This window comes from Salmo salar, chromosome ssa03 (assembly GCF_905237065.1).
Source record: "Salmo salar chromosome ssa03, Ssal_v3.1, whole genome shotgun sequence".
Lineage (NCBI taxonomy): Eukaryota > Metazoa > Chordata > Actinopteri > Salmoniformes > Salmonidae > Salmo > Salmo salar.
In genome coordinates, this window is record NC_059444.1 from 65,617,202 (window position 1) to 65,638,441 (window position 21,240).

Genomic DNA, 21,240 nt, shown 5'->3' on the forward strand with positions numbered 1-21,240 from the left:
TAATAAAATGATTAGATTAAGGGTTCTCAGCGTCTGTAGCTATTAAATGCGCTGCTGTATGGTGGGGCATTCTATTTCAGTGCAACGTAAGCTTTTTTCACATGCTGTTTCAAAAGGCTTTGTCACTACTGGCCTTGGAAGGAGGGGTCTACTTTCCAAGGGCTTTGCCATTCAAATGTTGGGGTTGAAGCCTGACCACCTCTGCCAGCTATGCTATCAAATCAGTCATTGGTTAATATGCCGTCACTCAAAAACCACTTAGCCAATGCTATCACCTCTCCTGTTTTGATACCCATGCGCATTACAGCTGCTGAGAGAAGGCATGAGGTTTCCTCAACCTAACTGATGTTATTTTTGTTTTCTGCCGTAAACACAAACAAATAATTAACGATGTCTCTTACGGGAACCACGCTTGGTTAGAGTAGAGCTTGCTGGGAGATGGAGGAGGCGGAGACCAAGGTACTTTGGGATGTTTACGAGGGGTCGCCATGGGTCTTGTATCCCAGAGTGGAATGACTAACATCTGAGCTGAGGAGACGCTACCGCTGTTATTGTTTGGATTAACTAGTGAGGAAAAGGTGGGCGTCATGGCAGACCAACAGAACATAGTTCATTTAGCTGTTGTGACCCTCCGCTGTCCAACTCCCCCTACTACAGACATGGCCAGTCACTAGTTAGCACATTGTTGGGAAGCTCACGAGGATGGGTTCTGTCTGAAAATGCACCTGCAGTGACCCAAGCTTGGCCTAAACTGCCCAGAACAAGCTAGTTCCAGTCTGCAGTGTGTTCTCGGGACCACTGTAACTGTGTTTTTCTTGGCAGATGAATTCAACAGGGGTCATTCAAACAGGGATAACCTGTTGGTCATAAAGCCATCCTGCTCTCCTGTTAAAATTCCTGTTGCTGAAATTACCCCCCACCTCTAACCCCCGTCAGTCTCCAGCCCCCTGCAGCCAGTCTGACCTATTTAATGGCCACTGTCTACATCTCTCTCCAGGAGGGGTTAACAGCTCACTCTAGTATAGATGTGTGTTCATGTGTGTGTCTCTTCTGTTCTAGGGGGGACATTAAGTGTCCATCCTAGTAAGGATCCAACGCTATTCAGTTATAAAGAATGTCATCGTTAGCGGCTGTACTGCTTGAGAAACGTCTGAACAGACATGTTTGATGAACAACATTTTCCAGCCATGTGCCTTGTAGAGATTTACTGTCATAATGGTGTCAGTGGTGGAATCCAGCAGTAATTATAGTCCACCAGTGGAAGAAAGACAAAGAAAGAGGTCTTGAGAGCCTGTGCGAAAGGGCTAGAGATGGAGAGAGAGATGGAAAGAAAGAGAGAGACTCCCTCGCGATAGTTGCCATGACGACCATCTGCATTATTGTACTCCTTCAGCAGGGTGAGATTCTGTGGCGTGAGGGAGAGAAAGGAGAACCACCAGAGCACTGTAATGTACGTGCTTCTTTTTCAGGTCCATATGTTTCATCCTGGTGAACGATAGATAGCTGTGATCATACAGTAGTGTCAGGATTTGTATGTGTTTATTATAAAAATTCTGTGCCATTTTTAGGCTCACATGTTCTGAAAGAAAAGATTATCTCTAAAGAGCTGTTCTATTTTTTATGTGCTTTTAGTTGGCATATTTAGGTCGAGAGAATACATTAAAATGAAGATCAATGATGCTATGCAGTCTCTTTTCTCAGCTGTGGTGCCATCTCCCTCTCTCTTAGGCATAGGTGACTAATCAGCCATTTTATAGCCAGTGTGTGTGTGCGTGTAGGTGTGTGTTCTAACAGTGACAGGACTGTGATGTGTTAAGTAAATAACACTCCCACCACTGGGCACTGGTGGTGTATTTATTTATATCTTTTTTGGAGCCTTTAGCAAAAACAAGTGTCTGTCTGTCTGTCTGTCTGTCCGTCTGTCGTTGAGGAGTCTTATTTTGACACAGCGGAGTAGTCAACACAGGGTTGTCTCCATTGATACAAATGTATGGTCTGTGGTGGTGTAGGGGCTGTGGCTGGTGGCCACAGGTCAAACAGACCAGGCGTCCAGATGGTCCTGTTTTTATTGGTTTCCGCTACTTCCTTTGACCTGTCCATAGGACCAACAACATGTCTGTCAGAGGAGCAGAAAAAGTGCCACCTAGCCTACTCCTCTCTTTCTCTTCCTTCTTTCTCTGCTCAGCTCCTTCAACGAGACGGGGCGTTGGTCCTCTCCCATCTGCCGTCTTTGTGTTGGACTGACCGCTGCCTCATTTGGGTGCTAAACACGTAGTGATGATGAGTGCCGTTCTAGGGTCTTCTATTGGCTCGGAGTGCAGACTACACTGACACTTCTTTATGCTAATACAACTGTCAGCTAGTTAAATAACATCACAGAGGATTAAGCACATGCTCGGAGCATTCCAGTAGCTTGATTAACTTGATTGCCTGATGTAATATGAACATGCTGTTTAATCAAGAAGATTAGCCAGATTGTCCTTAGCATTAAGAGACGTCCTCGTGAAAGAGGGGGATATTTAAGGAGGGACAGCTCCTACTTGAACACAAGCTACTAATACGTGGCATAAATTGTGCTTGGAATGCTCATGACAGACAACCTTAACAGTGAGGCGAAATGAAGTCATTTTTCATCAGTCTCCTCTCCCAGACTTATTTTAGTGGTGGGGTCCTGGTCTGAATAATAGAAATGGGTTGTTAATCCTTCCAAGCCCTCCCCTTTATTCCGGTCTTCCTCAGTGTCCCAGAGCCAGTTTGCTCTCCCCAACGCTGTGCTCACCTCGCTCCATCTCTCTGCTTTCACATACTGTTGGATCGATGTACAGTCCACCCAACGTCCTGCCGCAGGGGATTGTGGGATAGCTTAAATTTTTTGTGAAGGACAGATTGATAGCCAGGGTGTGTAAGGGACAGTAACGTCCTCCAAGGGTATTTGTTGTAGGAACTGTAGTGTTGTGTCTGGGGGAATTGTTACGAGCTCTGTAGATTAATCTCTAAGTTATGTGTGTGTTGTGGTGAGAGATTTGGTGGTTGTTTTTGGTAGTAGAGCAGTGCACATGATTCTTTCAATTCAACTAAACTGAGAGCAAGCCAATGGCTCTTTGACTAGATTAAGGGGTTGCCTCATTATGGTTCCGGATTGAGAACTGATCCCCTCGGGTTTAATCTGCTGCAGATCAATACATATTTCTCCTGGTATCTGTATCGCTGTACTGTGGTGTTGATCTGAATCCTTTCTCGCTCTCCCTCCCTCCCCATCTCCATCTCTCCCTCCATCCCTCCAGGTGAGGAGAGCCAGGAGCTGGGCCCCCCTCCCTCTGTGGACGAGGCAGCCAACACCCTGATGACGCGCCTGGGCTTCCTACTGGGAGACAAGATGAACGAGGGACAGCCGGGCTCACAGTACGACATGGACGACCACGACGACAGCCAGGTAGGTTACACACACGCACACTACAGTACAGTAAGAGCATGGATGAACACGACCACGGACAGGTAGGTTACACACCCTTCTGTTATGCACTGTTACAGTATATTATTATTAGTTTGTCAATACTTTGGAGTCTTTAAAGTCCCATCATGGCATCAGGATACAAAGTACAGGCTTTCCCTTAGATGAGTGGTACTCCAATAGTCACTACTGTAGGTGGCCAACACACAATGTGGTCCAGCTTATAAGGGCCCCAAAGCTATAGAAGCACACCCCCAAACAGTGGGATGTGCAGATCACTTTCCAAGGCCTCTTAAGCATCGGAACCAAGTGGACCATTTTGTGGATACGTCATTTGTTTACGGCAAACTCAATGGCCCCTGACACCAGTATGCGCTGGCTCAGAAGATGTTTGTGAGTTATGGATAACCTAGCTCGGAGTGAGGGACGCTAGGCTCTCCTTCACTCCTGCAGAGCAGAACCAACAGACCGTGACACAGGGCAGGGGAAGGTAACCCACTACCTCGGTTGTGAAAACTGCCCGCCGCATGCCACATTCTCTTGTCTAAGCAGTGTGCCTCCACAGAGGCCTGTCCAATGGCAGAGCCACCGGTGCTGGAGCGACTCCCCCTTAAATCCTGACCCACTTTTCCAAACGTCACACATTGGGTGCATCTTAAATAGTGCCTTCCACCTCTGGTGTCCTTCATCAGCAATGATCTGACTCTGGCCCATTTTGCCTTTATCGGTCTTTCTGATCTGTTGAGGTGAGTGGAAGGAGACGAGGAGAGGAGAGCTTGTTTAGACTATTGAGATGCACCCCTTGTTCTACACAGCTCAGCAGTATGCCTTTGGTTCGGTCCTTCGTGCCAAACTGCAGTGGTAACAAAAACCCAGCCCTGGTTTTCTCAAGTCCCAGTTTAGATGCCTGCCACTCCCGCGCAAGCAGATGCAGTCTGGGTAGGCTAGGTGGGAGGGAACCTCCCGTTCTATATTCATGTCTACGGCGCCTCCCTTAACACATCCGAATCACAACAGATTTGTTATCATGACCAAGGAGCATTCCATACTTGGATGCCCTCTGTCTTGCGCCAAACCTTCCCTAAGAAGTCACTCACACCTCTGCTCATATCCTGGTCTCCCGGCCACTTCTGTGTATTTCTATGCTATTCTGACTAATCTCCCGATTTATTTTCAAATGACTGTCTAAATCAATTCATTTTTCATTTAGAGCCAGGGCCATGGACAATTGATGAACAGATTGTCTGGAATAAGAATCCAGCATGCCTGGAGGTGGGCTTGCCTCTCTCTCCCTGCGCCTGCTCAATAGATCTAAGTATAATTGGATCTATTCTACTTGCGTGGCTCACTAAACGTATTGATATTCTACTGAATTAGAATTCATTATATTGCAAAAAATGGTTCACTCATGAAAATAATTGCATGAGTCATCAAAATATATTAAAAAGAGATGACTCTACGGTTACACATGCACTGGAATAATATGACAGGCAAGGACTGTATCAATGAGAGAGATTGCTAGGATCAGCAATCGTCTTGTCGGTCTATGGCGGGTGTGTGTGTGTGCGTGTGGGTGCACGTGTGTGTGTGTAGGCTACTTTGTACATGTGATATGTCAACTGGTTGTGCCTTATCATAATTTAATCATGGCTAATTTACCTGATAATTTCTCATGGGTTGATGCAGTCCGGTGTATCACTGTACTTCAGTATAGACATGACCCTTCCTCCCTCCCTACCAGGGCATGATGTCAGTGACCCAGCGGATCAGCCCCTGCTCCAGCCTGGCCAGCAGCACAGCCTCCCCCCCTGCAGGCAGCCCCTGCTCCACGCTACCCCCCGGAGGGGCCCCCGGGAACCACGCCTCCGGAGACTGCGCCTATGGTTCCATCACCAGCCCCACCTCCACCCTGGAGAGCAGGGACAGCGGCATCATCGGTGAGGGACAGACGCTCACTTATTTTGTGGAAGTTATGAAATGTTTCCCATGTATTTCCTGGCATTCCAAACATTTACGCTGAAAGCCATGTTTTCTGTAACAGTTTGATATACTCATGTTTTAATTCTTTACATTTTGGAAAAGCCAGGTGATGGGGTTAGCTGCATTTAAATATGTTTGCTTTATATCCTTATTGGCTCTACGGTTGGGAGATTTTGTTGTTATAACATTTACTTTGAGGTGTGTAATTAAATGAAGAGTCAACTCGCCTTGCTCCATGGGCCTTAATCAGTTTTGAAACTAAGCAGAGTCTCTAAAGAACTGGAACACTGCATATATTTGTCTAAACTACCTTTTATCTGACAGCCACACTGACCAGCTACTCTGAGAATGCTGACCGGGGTGGGGGGAAGCACGGGGAGGGCTCGCGGGGTAGCCTGAAGCTGTGGCAGACCCAGAAGTGTTCGGGCACAGACTCGTACCTGTACCGCGTGGATGAGAACATGGCTGCCTCCACCTACAGCCTGAACAAGATCCCAGAGAGGAGCCTGGAGACGGCCCACTCCTCCCACTCTGCCCACTCCATCCCCCTCTACCTCATGCCCCGGCCCAACTCTGTGGCAGGTGAGTCACTGTGCCAGCCACACCTCTTGTCTATTTGTTTACCACATTTCATTGCACACTTTTATGCCAAAGTGGCACACAAATGAATGTGCCGCTAAAGGTAGGAGATTCATTACCCTTTGGAAGTTTGGGTCTGTTCTATATCAATTTCCATTCAGACAATGACCTGAAACTCAGAATGAATTTAAAATCCTTATAGGGTTTGGCTATATTACTTTCATAAATGTGTGATATCTAGTTACCAAGTTGGAATTGACCCCCTTCTCAGCATCCGAGACTGACTGAGTGTTTCCACCTCATTTAGGTGCTCTTATTTAACCCCCTGTGCCCCTCCGACATTAACTTTAATGGGAATAGGGAACGTTAATGTCCTCACAATACCTGAGGGTGGGGGGTGAATACCACGGATGCCAGGGTAAAACATTCCTTCAGGGTGAGGAAAGCCCCACAGATCCCCCTAAAAGTGTTCAAACATGTGTTTTCAATGTCCTCTCTATGTCAGGGCATATAAAAGCAGCATAGCAAGCTGGTTCTAAAAAAGCCTGTAGCTTCTCACCTCTGACTTGGCCTATCCAGTGGGATGAATGGAGCTGGGCTAGCAGTGTTTAAGGGATCGATCATACAGGGGTTTACGTTGTTTGGCCTTTTTCTTTTGACTTCTGACACATGCCCTCTAAGAGGCCACTGAGAGGAGCTTATTGAAGAGTCAGGGAAGAAAGCTGGGCATGGTGGGAGAATGGGGGAGGAGACTGATATAGGAGAGAGAAAGGGAAAGGAATAGAGATGTAAAGAGAGGGAGACAAACTGATAGAGGAATAGAGAGAGAAAGGGCTACCAGCAGATGGATATACAGTAGGGGGGACACTGATAAAAGGAGAAAGAGGAAAAGGAAAAAAGACAAACGGATATAGGAGAAAAGGGGAGAATGTGTGGCTTAGATTCCAGTCATCAGGACAGTAAGATGGAAGGAATGAGCAACATTAGTTTAGTAGAGAGAGAGGGGAGTCTGCGTAAGAAAGATGGATAGAGAGAAGAAAAGGAGGGAGGATAAACCGGGCATGGAGAGGTTTGGCCCAGGCAGCACTGAAACATCAAAGCCATGGGCATAGTCCCTCTGGTGACTGGGGGGAGAGACGGAGGGGGAGATGGAGAGAGAGAATCACACAGAGAGAGAAAGAAAGATAGGAGGGAGGCACCCTGGTAACGAGGGAGCGGAGCGAGATAAAGAAGGGTGAATGTTGGAGAGAACGAGTGCGGCTCCCCAAGTCCCCCACTGCAGCATTCAAATCAAATCAAATTGTATTAGTCATATGCGCCGAGTACAACAGGTAGACCTTACAGTGAGATGCTTACTTACGAGCCCCTAACCAACAATGCAGTTAAAAAAAAAAAAAAATAAGAATAAGAAATAAAAGTAACAAGTAATTAAAGGGCAGTAAAATAACAATAGCAAGACTATATACAGGGGGGTACCGGTACAGAGTCAATGTGCGGGGGCACCGGTTAGTTGAGGTAATATGTACATGTTGGTAGCGTTATTAAAGGGACTGTGCATAGATGATAACAACAGAGAGTAGTAGCGGTGTAAAGGGGGGGATGCAAATAGTCTGGGTGGACATTTGATTAGATGTTCAGGAGTTTTATGGTTTGGGGGTAGAAGCTGTTTAGAAGCCTCTTGGACCTAGACTTGGCACTCTGGTACCGCTTGCTGTGCGGTAGCAGAGAGAACAGTCTATAACTAGGGTGGCTGGAGTCTTTGGCAATTTATAGGGCCTTCCTCTGACACCGCCTGGTATAGAGGTCCTGGATGGCAGGAAGCTTGGCCCCAGTAATATACTGGGCCGTACGCGCTACCCTCTGTAGTGCCTTGCAGTCGGAGGCCGAGCAGTTGCCATACCAGGCGGTGATGCAACCTGTCAGGATGCTCAAGATGGTGTAGCTGTAGAACCTTTTTGAGGATCTGAGGACCCATGCCAAATCTTTTCATTCTCCCTGAGGGGGAATAGGTTTGGTCGTGCCCTCTTCACGACTGTCTTGGTGTGCTTGGACCAGGCAGGTAGCCTAGTGGCTAGAGCATTGGGCCAGTAACCGAAAGGTTGCTAGATAGAATCCTCGAGCTGACAAGGTAAAAATCTGTCGTTCTGCCCATGAACAAGGCAGTTAACCCACTGTTCCTAGGCCGTCATTGTAAATAATAATTTATTCTAATCGGACTTGCCTAGTTAAATAAAGGTTGTTATAATAATAATAATAATAAAAAAATTAAGTTGAAAGTTGGTTTGTTGGTGGACACCAAGGAACTTGAAGCTCTCAACCTGCTCCACTGCAGCCCCGTCGATGAGAATGGGGGCGTGCTCGGTCCTCTTTTTCCTGTAGTCTACAATCATCTCCTTTGTCTTGATCACGTTGAGAGAGAGGTTGTTGTCCTGACACCACACGGCCAGGTCTCTGACCTCCTCCCTATGGGCTGTCTCATCGTTGTCGGTGATCAGGCCTACCACTGTTGGGTCATCGTCAAACTTAATGATGGTGTTGGAGTCGTGCTTGACTGTGCAGTCATGAGTGAACAGGGAGTACAGGAGGGGACTGAGCACACACCCCTGAGGGTCCCCTGTGTTGAGGATCAGTGTGGAGGATGTGTTGTTACCTATCCTTACCACCTGGGGGCGGCCCGTCAGGAACTCCAGGATCCAGTTGCAGAGGGAGGTGTTTAGTCCCAGGGTCCTTAGCTTATTGATGAGCTTTGAGGGCACTATGGTGTTGAACGCTGAGCTGTAGTCAATGAATAGCATTCTCACATAGGTGTTCCTTTTGTCCATGTGGGAAAGGCCAGTGTGGAGTGCAATAGAGTTTGAATCATCTGTGGATCTGTTTGGGCGGTATGCAAATTGGAGTGTGTCTAGGGTTTCTGGGATAATGGTGTTGATGTGAGCCATGACCAGCCTTTCAAAGCACTTCATGGCTACAGACATGAGTGCTATGGGTCGGTAGTCATTTAGGCAGGTTACCTTGGTGTTCTTGGGCACAGGGACTATGGTGGTCTGCTTAAGATGTTGGTATTACAGACTCGGACAGGGAGAGGTTGAAAATGTCAGTGAAGATACTTGCCAGTTGGTTAGTGCATGCTCGCAGTACACGTCCTGGTAATGCATCTGGTCCTGCGGCCTTGTGAATGTTAACCTGTTTAAAGGTCTTACTCATATCGGCTGCTGAGAGCATGATCACACAATCTTCCGGAACAGCTGGTGCTCTCATGCATGTTTCAGTGTTACTTGCCTCGAAGCGAGCATAAAAGTAATTTAGCTCGTCTGGTAGGCTCGTGTCACTGGGCAGCTCTTGGCTGTGCTTCCCTTTGTAGACTGTAATGGTTTGCAAGCCCTGCCACATCCGACGAGCGTCAGAGCCGGTGTAGTACGATTCGATCTTAGTCCTGTATTGATGCTTTGCCTGTTTGATGGTTCGTCGGAGGGCATAGCAGGATTTCTTACAAGCTTCCGGGTTAGAGTCCCGCTCCTTGAAAGCGGCAGCTCTAGCCATTAGCTCAGTGCGGATGTTGCCTGTAATCCATGGCTTCTGGTTGGGGTATGTACGTACGGTCACTGTGGGGACGACGTCATCGATGCACTTATTGATGAAGCCAATGACTGACAGTATGTCAGCTTATAAATACAGCCCTAGCCTGTGGCATCTTGTAAACTGGGGACATTGTGAAAGGGTAGATTGAATGACTGTATAGAGAGCTTTGGTCATCACACACATGCTACTGACAGGAGAGGAGTGATTCAGTGAGGGTCATTGCTCAGAGGGAGCAGGGGAGCACTAGGTAGGGGTGTTCTGGTCTGCTGTCCTGCTACATGCCTCAGGAGCAGAGCTGGGGCAGCCACCCACACTGGGCTCTCTGCTCTCACTCCATATATCCTCTCTTTCTTTACCTCTACCTCGCTCCTTTCCTTCTAGCTTGTCTATTTCTCTCCTCACCTCTCCTCTCTCTTGCCCTCCTCTTCCAACCACCTCCTCCTCCATCTCTACCTCCTGCCTCTCTCGTCTCCGTCTGCTCTCTTTCATCCTATGTAGTCAAGCTCACTTTCAAAATGGCTCTGATCTCCTGGTTCAAATGCACTAGATTACTCCAACTGACAGAGAGGCTACCTTATGAGCCTTGACATTCTGTTCTGCAGAAACGCACGCCTCCCTCCCACTTTCCTTCTCTCTCTCTCCCAGCACATCTCTCACATAGCAATGACTATTTAAAATACATAAAATAGAAACCCAACTCCACCTAAGTAATGTGGTAGAGTGTGAAAATGTCAAGCCCTATGAGCTATGGCAGTGGCTACCCCATGGACATTTATCATTGATTATGTTTTAAATATGTACAGTACTAGTCAAAAGATTGGAAACACCTACTCATTCAAGGGTTTTTCTTTATTTTTACTATTTTCTACATTGTAGAATAATAGTGAAGACATCAAAACTATGACATAACACATATGGAATCATGTAGTAACCAAAAAAGTGTTAACCTCTTACATCTAGACGTTCCGCTAGCGGAACACCTGCTCCAATATCCAATGATGGGCGTGGCGCGAAATACAAACTCCTCTAAAATCCGAAAACTTCCATTTTTCAAACATATGACTATTTTACAGCATTTTAAAGACAAGACTCTCGTTAATCTAACCACACTGTCCGATTTCAAAAAGGCTTTACAGCGAAAGCAAAACATTAGATTATGTCAGCAGAGTACCCAGCCAGAAATAATCAGACACCCATTTTTCAAGCTAGCATATAATGTCACAAAAAACAAAACCACAGCTAAATGCAGCACTAACCTTTGATGATCTTCATCAGATGACACACCTAGGACATTATGTTATACAATGCATGCATGTTTTGTTCAATCAAGTTCATATTTATATCAAAAAACAGCTTTTTTACATTAGCATGTGACGTTCAGAACTAGCATACCCCCCGCAAACATCCGGTGAATTTACTAAATTACTCACGATAAACGTTCACAAAAAACATAACAATTATTTTAAGAATTATAGATACAGAACTCCTCTATGCACTCGATATGTCCGATTTTAAAATAGCTTTTCGGTGAAAGCACATTTTGCAATATTCTCAGTAGATAGCCCAGCCATCACGGCTAGCCATTTAGACACCGACCAAGTTTAGCCCTGACCAAACTCCGATTTACTATTACAAAAGTTTGATTACCTTTGGTGTTCTTCGTCAGAATGCACTCCCAGGACTGCTACTTCAATAACAAATGTTGGTTTGGTTCAAAATAATCCATAGTTATGTTCAAACTGCGGCGTTTTGTTTGTGCGTTCAAGACACTATCCGAAGTGTAAATAAGGGTCACGAGCATGGCGCAATTCGTGACAAAAGATTTCTAAATATTCCATTACCGTACTTCGAAGCATGTCAACTGCTGTTTAAAATAAATTTGTATGCAATTTTTCTCATAAAAAAGCGATAATATTCCGACCGGGAATCTGCGTTTAGGTAAACAGACGAAAGAAAACAAAGCATGGGGTCGACGCGGGCACGCGCCTGAGTCTCACAGTACTGTAACCAGCCACTACCCAAACGCGCTACTTTTTTTCAGCCAGAGCCTGCAAAGCCACGATTCAGATTTTTGCCGCCTTCTGAGAGCCCATGGGAGCCGTAGGAAGTGTCACGTAACAGCAGAGATCCTCTGTAATGGATAGAGATAATCAAGAAGGGCAAGAAATTGTCAGACAGGGCACTTCCTGCATGGAATCTTCTCAGGTTTTGGCCTGCCAAATGAGTTCTGTTATACTCACAGACACCATTCAAACAGTTTTAGAAACTTTGGAGTGTTTTCTATCCAAAGCTAATAATTATATGCATATTCTAGTTTCTGGGCAGGAGTAATAATCAGATTAAATCGGGTACGTTTTTTATCCGGCTGTGAAAATACTGCCCCCTAGCCATAACAGGTTAAACAAATCAAAATATATTTTATATTTGAGATTCTTCAAATAGCCACCCTTTGCCTTGATGATGGCTTTGCACACTCTTGGCATTCTCTCAACCAGCTTCATGAGGTAGTCACCTGGAATGTATTTCAATTAACAGGCCTTAAGTTAATTTGTGGAATTTCTTTCCTTTTTAATGCATTTGAGCCAATCAGTTGTGTTGTGACAAGGTAGGGGTGGTATACAGAAGATAGCCCTATTTGGTAAAAGACCAAGTCCATATTATGGCAAGAACAGCTCAAATAAGCAAAGCGAAACGACAGCCCGTCATTACTTTTAAGACATGAAGGTCAGTGCAGTCACAAGTGCAGTCACAAAAACCATCAAGCACTATGATGAAACTGGCTCTCATGAGGACCGCTACAGGAAAGGAAGACCCAGAGTTACCTCTGCTGCAGAGGATAATATATTATTATTTTTATTATTGTTTCATTCACTTCTATTTTTTACCTGCACTGTTGGAGCAATGAGCTTAAGAATTTCACTTTACCCTGCAATTACACCTGCAACCCTGTGCGTGTGTCTAATAAACTCATCTAAAATCTAAGTCTAATACAGCTGCTCGCCCACACCAAGGTCCCCGCAAACCACCGTAAATCTGAGATCCCACTCGCCACATGCCTGCTACAGTTTAGCTGTATTGCACTGGAAAGGTAGTAGTCTGGGAGGGATCCCTGCCATAGGTAAAACAGATCACAGGTTGCAGTTTAGGTGAGTGGTGGATAGAACTTATTTTCTTCCATTTAATTGTTGTTAGTGCCAGCTAGCCCAGTGGTTCAGACTTTGTGCTATGTGGGTATGCAGGGTTTTATTGAAGCCCATTAAAAAAACAGGATTACACTCTTTTCCTGACAGGAAGGAAGGAGGTGCGTTGTCAGTCCCTCCCTGTAGCATGAGGTTATCTCTGTCATTCTCCATAAAGCTCTTATCCTAAAGCTAAAAACTCTTTACTTCATTATCTTCCTACTCTTTTTTTCTCCCTATTGAGAGACAGTGGTTTTTGGGACAACTGGAAGTGCTCCAGACTTGGGAATATTGTTAACAGAGAGGGGAACAACTAAACAAACTATCTGGAAAAGGGGTCGTCCGAGGAAGGAAATGTGTTTGGTGTGTATGAGGTCACACACTTTCACACAGGCTCACACACACATACACTCTACCACGCTATAGATACACACATTAGTTCACATTAGTCTTGGACACTGACCAGTTTAAACCACTTCTGTTTGCTTGGAGAGGGATTTCAAATGGGTCTGGTTCGTAGTGGATCTCAATGGGGAGGTATGGAACTGATATGTTTGTCTATTTCCAAGGGTGTCTGTCGTTAGCATTAGCAATTTAGCATTCAGGTTTAGGCGGTTCAGTGATTCCTGGCTTTGTTTGACTAACTGTTTTTCTTCTCTCTCATCTGTTGCACCCATTTACCACACACACACACACACACACACACACACACACACACACACACACACACACACACACACACACACACACACACACACACACACACACTCACATTAGCCACGAGTTCGGCCCACCTGGAGGACCTGGCCTACCTGGATGAGCAGAGACACACTCCCCTGAGGACCTCCCTCAGGATGCCCCGTCAGAACTCTGGGTCCGGGCGCTCCGGACACGACCTTAGAGGTAGGCCTCATATCACTCTGGGTGGGGGTGGGGTGGATAAGTGGGCAGGTTTAGGGTCTGAGTGGGCAGGTTTAGGGTCTGAGTGGGCAGGTTTAGGGTCTGAGTGGGCTGGTGAGGGTCTGAGTGTGTGGGATACTGATGGGGGGTGTAGATGGATGAGGAAATGGGGGTGGGGGCATTTTGGGGTGTGGGTCAGGGAGTGGAGGTGGGGTGATTTAGGGACTGGGGTTGTGAGGGGTAATTTTGTGGTGTGTGTTAAATCTGCTTCATCTTCATATTTACTCCCATTCTACCTTGACCACACCCAAAATCTGTCTAGGTGTGTGTTTGAGAGAGAGATTGTGTGTGTCTTTGAGTATACATGTAAGTCAGTATCTTAGTAAGTATGATTTGTGAGTGAGTGTATATCTGTGTAGACATACTTGGTGCACTCTGTCCCTCTAAACCCCTATCCCTGCCTGGTATTAGGTGATGCAACCCTCCCTTTGGGCCTGGTACACCACACACACACACACACAGACACACACACACCCTGGTACACCTTAATCCGTCTCCCCTCCCGGATCAATGTTATTGACTTTCCTCCTCACCACTCCCTGGCTCATCTGTCACTGCAGGGGTCCTGTCTGAGGTCCCATCACTCATTGCCAAGGCTTTATAAGGCTTAAATCACACTCACACTAGCAAAGACACACACACTGAACACACATTGAACACGCACAAACACACACACAAACAGACTTGCACACACACACACACACAGATATTCAGATGTATACACACAAATGCACACACCCTATCTTTTTCCAATTCTCTATACCTCTCCCTCTATTCCTCCCTCTCTATTCCCTACGCTCTCTCTCTCGCTCTCTCTGACTGTATTTTTAGCCCCCTGCCTGCCACACTATCATGCTTACCACAGCACTTTCTCCCTAAGATCAGACCACACCGGGAATGAAAACTCATACAGAGATATTGCCTTACCTTTGCCTTTCTTACTCCTCAGTACAGAACTACTGGACGCACACACTCTCACAACCTCGTCTCTGAGGCATATACAGAAAACATGGCCTCCAAGAACAAGAAATATGCTCAAACGATATTTGTATGTGTCTGAGGCTTCATCCTAGGATCAGAGATGAAACATTGGGTGTGGCTCCCCACCACCCTGCTCCCTCCCTCCCTCTCACCATCCCCTCTCCTCTGCTAGCTAGCTGCACCAACCCTCCCATCCATCTTCCCCTTTCTCCTCCCCTTCCATCTCTCTCTCTCTCTCTCTCTCTCTCTCTTTCTCTCTCTCTCATGCTTTGTCTCTCTCTCCTCTCTTGCGTTGTCTCTCTCCTCTGTCCTCTGCCTCAGCTTCTGCTTACAGCCATGCCTGGCAATCTAACTCACGTAAGTGATGCTCCTCTCTTTCTCTTCTCCCATTATAAGGCATTATACTGTTCTACATCAGTTAATGCCACGTTATAATGATGTGCTTATTAAACTAGTGGTGCATTCACAGTAGTGGTGCTGTATTAGTAGGAGTACAGTATCCCTCTACTACAATATGTTATCTAATCCCCTGTCTCCCACTCTGCTAACAATATGTACTTGTTATACACAGGCAGTATCTACCCATACACTTAGTAATTCTGTTTCATTATGTACTTCTTAGTATGAAGCCCAATGGTGGCGTTCACCCATGGTGTGTGTTATTTTGATGAACATCCCCCTCTATGGGTGACGAGCTGATGTTGCACTGAGGAAATGACAATGACAGTACAGTGGACTCCACACATCAAGTCCTGTGTCTTTTCCCTCACCTATAATCTGTCCCCTTCCTCTCTCTCTCCAGTACGCTTTGCCCCCTACCGCCCCCCGGATATCGCCCTCAAGCCCCTTCTGTTCGAGGTGCCCAGCCTGACAGCTGATTCGCTCTTCACCGGGAGGGAGTGGCTCTTCCAGGAAGTGGACGCCCGTCTTCACGGCGACGACTCGGCAGCCAATCGAGGTGTGGTTGTCGTGGGCAACGTGGGCTTCGGCAAAACTGCCATCATCTCCCGCCTGGTGGCACTCAGCTGCCATGGCAACCGCATGAGGCAGATCGCCTCGGACAGCCCCCACGCCTCGCCCAAACGTACGCTTATACTGTCCTACAGGAGAGAGTGTGTGTGTGTGTGTGTGTGTGTGTGTGTGTGTGTGTGTGTGTGTGTGTGTGTGTGTGTGTGTGTGTGTGTGTGTGTGTGTGTAACAATGATCCATGCTGGCTGCTGCTAGAAGGGCCTGTTGTACTGGGCAGTGGTGGAAAAAGTACCCAATTGTCATACTTGAGTAAAAGTACAGATACCTTCATAGAAAGTTACTCAAGTGAAAGTCACCCAGTAAAATACTACTTGAGTAAAAGTATTTGGTTCTAAATATACTTAAGTATCAAAAGTAAATGGAATTGGTAAAATATACTTAGCTTCTCTAGGGCCGGCGGGACGAAATCGTCCCACCTACGTAACAGCCAGTGTAATCCTGTGGCGCGTTATTCAAATACCTTAGAAATGCCATTACTTCAATTTCTCAAACATATGACTATTTTACACCATTTTAAAGACAAGACTCTCGTTAATCTAACCACACTGTCCGATTTCAAAAAGGCTTTACAACGAAAGCAAAACATTAGATTATGTCAGCAGAGTACCCAGCCAGAAATAATCAGACACCCATTTTTCAAGCTAGCATATAATGTCACAAAAACCCAGAAGACAGCTAAATGCAGCACTAACCTTTGATGATCTTCATCAGATGACACCTAGGACATTATGTTATACAATACATGCATGTTTTGTTCAATCAAGTTCATATTTATATCAAAAACCAGCTTTTTACATTAGCATGTGACGTTCAGAACTAGCATACCCCCCGCAAACTTCCGGTGAATTTACTAAATTACTCACGATAAACGTTCACAAAAAACATAACAATTATTTTAAGAATTATAGATACAGAACTCCTCTATGCACTCGATATGTCCGATTTTAAAATAGCTTTTCGGTGAAAGCACATTTTGCAATATTCTCAGTAGATAGCCCGGCATCACAGGGCTAGCTATTTAGACACCCAGCAAGTTTAGCACTCACCAAAGTCAGATTTACTATAAGAAAAATGTTATTACCTTTGGTGTTCTTCGTCAGAATGCACTCCCAGGACTTCTACTTCAATAACAAATGTTGGTTTGGTCCCAAATAATCCATAGTTATATCCAAATAGCGGCGTTTTGTTCGTGCGTTCAAGACACTATCCGAAAGGGTAAATAAGGGTTACGAGCATGGCGCATTTCGTGACAAATAATTTCTAAATATTCCATTACCGTACTTCGAAGCATGTCAACCGCTGTTTAAAATCAATTTTTATGCCATTTTTCTCGTAAAAAAGCGATAATATTCCGACCGGGAATCTGCATTTAGGTAAACAGACGAAAGAAAATAAAGCATGGGGTCGACTCGGGCACGCGCCTAAGCCCATAGTACTCTGATCGGCCACTTGCCAAAAGCGATAATGTGTTTCAGCCAGAGGCTGCCTCGATATCGTTCAGCTTTTTCCCGGGCTCTGAGAGCCTATGGGAGCCGTAGGAAGTGTCACGTTAGAGCAAAGATCCTCAGTCTTCAATAAAAAGAGCCCAGATGAACAACAACTTGTCAGACAGGCCACTTCCCATATAGAATCCTCTCAGGTTTTTGCCTGCCATATGTTTTGCCTGCCAGTTCTGTTATACTCACAGACACCATTCAAACAGTTTTACAAACTTTATGGTGTTTTCTATCCAAAGCCAATAATTATATGCATATTCTAGTTACTGGGCAGGAGTAGTAACCAGATTAAATCGGGTACGTTTTTTTATCCGGCCGTGTCAATACTGCCCCCTACCCCCAACAGGTTAAGTACCAAAAGTAAAAGGATAAATAATTTCAAATTCATAATATTAGGCAAAGCATATGGCACCATTTTCTTGTTTTTAAAATGTATGGATAGCCAGGGGTACACTCCATCACTCAGACATCATTTACAAACGATGCACTTATGTTTAGTGAGTCTGCCAGTTCAGAGACAGTAGGGATGACCATGTGTTCTCTTGATAAGCATGTGAATTTGACAATTTTCCTGTCTTGCGAAGCACTCAACATGTAATGAGTACTTGTGGGTGTCAGGGAAAATGTATGGAGTAAAAAGTACATCATTTTGGGGGGGAGATGTAGTGTAAGTAAAAGTTGTCCAAAATATAAATAGTAAAGTACAGATACCCCCAAAAAATACTTAAAAATGATACTGAAGTATTTTACACCACTGGTACTGGGTGTGTGTCTTAAGATGCATGTTAAAAGCATCCTTGTGTCTGTGTAAATAATGCACACAGTAGATGCACTCAACTTGATCTATAAACGTACTTCTCCCTCTTTCTGCTCCCTTCTCTCTCTCTCTCTCTCTCTCTCTCTCTCTCTCTCTCTCTCTCTCTCTCTCTCTCTCTCAGATGGGGAGACCCTGCCCCTCACCCAGCCCCAGCACTCCCATGGCACCCTGGGGGGCAGCTGCCCTGGCACCCCCGAGATGAGGAGACGCCAGGAGGAGGCTTTACGGCGGCTCGCCTCACAGGTACAGTACTACTACACCACCACTCCATGGCTGCATCTCAGTAGTCTTAAGTACCATTCAAAACCACCCTGGCAAGCTGAGTGAATCCTTGCTCAGAGGTTCATGTCTGGTTTACACTATGTTCTATTTTTATTTTAACGTTCTACAACGGTGTGCCTTACTGAACGTGGCCCGGATTCAACTAATTAACTGGTCATTGAGACATTGCTAAGGGGGAAGGTGTGTTGGTACTGGTCTGAAATCAAAGCCTGCACATCTGCTCCTTTTGTTCTTCAGTGTCAGCAGTTCTTTCCTACAGTGTCTCTGGTCTGGTAGCTGTCTCTGCCCTCTGACCTCCTTTTGGCCTTGTCCTCTCCCTGCTCACTCTATTATTCATTCTCTCTGTCTGCTGCCGCTCTTCTCTCATTCTCTCTGTTATCTGCATTCTGTTCGTTCTACATCCTTTTATCTCTCCTTTTCTCTCTCCATGCTCTCTCCCTATGTCCTTAACCCATCCTCTCTAGCAACACTGATGCTAATGTCTTCCTTTATTCACTTTGCACTCTCTCTCTCCCTCCATCCACTATCAACTCCTGCTATCCAATCTGGCTCTTCACTCCGTCTCTCTTTTACTCTCTCTGTCTATCTCTATCTCCATTCCATTTTCATGACTGGCGGTGTTGTGCAGACACAGCAGAAAAACAAAGGGAAGCTCTCACTCCCCCCCCTCTCTCTTGCTGTCTCTCTCTTGTTTCCTCTGTCTCTCTGTGCTATGTGCTACCTAATGAAATATGCATAGGCCCAGGGATCAGTGTTCCAGCCGAGCCATTAGATCCCCTTAGCGGCCACATGCATTCTTAATGATAGCCTGCTCCAGTGGTTGACCCACACACACACACACTTTCTACACATACTTTACACTCACACTTTACACACACACACACCCACACTACACACAACACTAGCACACACAAGCATCACATGTTCTACACACATCCCTGTGGATGTCAGTGGCCAGAAACATACGGCTATGAATATGTGTATGACCTTCTGAGTGAAGCTCTCTAGTCTAGTCTAAAATAATCCCGAGCAAAGCTTTACGTTGGAGCCAGTCTGAAGCCTACTGGCTTTCCTCAGCACTCCAAGTCCACTCTATCCAAGGCGGTGCTGTATTATACCATACATTTAACTACAGATCTAGGATCAGACTACCTAACCTTATCCAACAAGGGCGTTAAACATGATCTGATCCTGGACCATTTCACCACCCCCAGGGTCTTCGTGCCAGCTCCTCTGACACACTAGACACACACTGACAGTCATAACAAGCTACACAGCAGTCATCACTCTTCAATGAATAATGTAACATGGTATTGTTTTTCAACAATGTTTTAATGAAGCCTCAATCTGTAGCTGTGCTTCAGTCTGCTTTAACTCTCTTGTGTCATAAAGATAATAGTGGTTACTTGGCACAGAATGTCACGTAGGCCTGTTTGGTTTGTGTTTTATTTCATTGTTACGTGCTGAAGATTCAAGACGGAATATACTTGTGTGGGTTGATTTGCGCCCTCTTGAAATAATTTTTTGGGGGTCACATACACGTGTTTAGCAGATGTTATTGCGTGTGTAGCGAAATGCTTGTGGATTGTTAAATGTACCTCTCTCTTTGGAAAAATAAAGTGTGATAATCAGAGATATCTAGATAAAATATATTTTCAATTTCAATGGGATCACCTATATAAAAGTAATCTTTTTTTTAAATCTCCCCCAACACACTCACTTACACTCTCTATCGCCCCCAGGTGGTGGCATACCACTACTGCCAGGCCGACAACGCCTACACGTGCCTGGTGCCAGAGTTTGTCCACAATGTGGCGGCTCTGCTGTGCCGGGCACCCCAGCTCATGGCCTACAGGGAGCAGCTGCTGCGGGAGCCCCACCTGCAGAGCACCCTCAGTCTGCGCTCCTGTGTCCAGGACCCCCTCAATGCCTTCAGGAGGGGCGTGCTGGAGCCCCTCGACATCCTGCACAGAGGTCAGGGGTGTTCAAGGTTTTATGGAACTGCATAGGAGCTGGTCATTTGATAACTTGTTATTTTCTCTCAGGGTTTGGGCCAACTCCATTCATGTTTTCCAAAAAACAACTAAATGTCCCATCTCAGTAGCTAATAGTTCATTATTTCCACTCCTTGTCCTGATAAAGAACCTTGTTGTCTTTGTGTTCATCAGAGAGGAAGATAGCATGTGAGGAGGACCTGATCATTCTGGTAGACGGGCTGAATGAGGCAGAGTTCCACAAGCCGGACTACGGCGACACCATCACCTCCTTCCTGTGTAAGACCATGGAACGCTTTCCTCCCTGGCTCAAACTGGTGGTCACTGTCAGGACCTCCCTACAGGAGATCACACATCCCCTCCCGTTCCACCGTATCTCTCTTGACCGCCTGGAGGAGAATGATGCCATAGACCAGGACCTGCAGGTAGGGTTCAGGTTTACACCAAACCATCTGTCTGACATCTTTACTCTCTGATAGTCATCTCTCACTTCAACCTCAATCATTGTAGTAAAAGTACTCAATATTGATTTTAAATTATTAAACTATTGTGATAAAAGCAGTCATGGTGATAGTATTACCCCCCCCCCACCCCGAGTTATCATGATGCTAAACTCCTTTCTCTTCCTGACCTGCAGGGCTATCTGCTGCAGCGGATCCAGGGCAGTGCTGAGATCCAGAGCAACGTGTCTCTTAACGGGCGTCTGGACAACGCAGCCTTCGCCAAGCTGAGCACCCACCTCAAGGCCCTGAGCCGCGGCTCCTACCTCTACCTGAAGCTGACGCTGGACCTCATCGAGAAGGGCTACCTGGTGCTCAAGAGCTCCAGCTTCAAGGTGAGTCGGTGTCTCGGTTCTGGAGCTATATACTGTATGTCTCTCAAGGTTTTTGCTTGTGTTCCATACTCTGCCTGT

General features: G+C 45.9%; 1 protein-coding gene across 1 annotated transcript in view; it reads left to right on the plus strand.

Annotated features, from left to right (window-relative positions):
• Positions 1-21,240, plus strand: part of LOC106601254 (protein TANC2-like) — a 149,275-nt gene that overhangs the window by 117,439 nt on the left and 10,596 nt on the right. Inside the window, 9 exon segments of the mRNA XM_045715128.1 lie at positions 3,285-3,433; positions 5,193-5,388; positions 5,756-6,013; positions 13,546-13,671; positions 15,512-15,793; positions 18,173-18,294; positions 20,076-20,307; positions 20,502-20,752; positions 20,965-21,162. Of these exon segments, the coding sequence (XP_045571084.1) occupies positions 3,285-3,433; positions 5,193-5,388; positions 5,756-6,013; positions 13,546-13,671; positions 15,512-15,793; positions 18,173-18,294; positions 20,076-20,307; positions 20,502-20,752; positions 20,965-21,162 (1,814 nt within the window).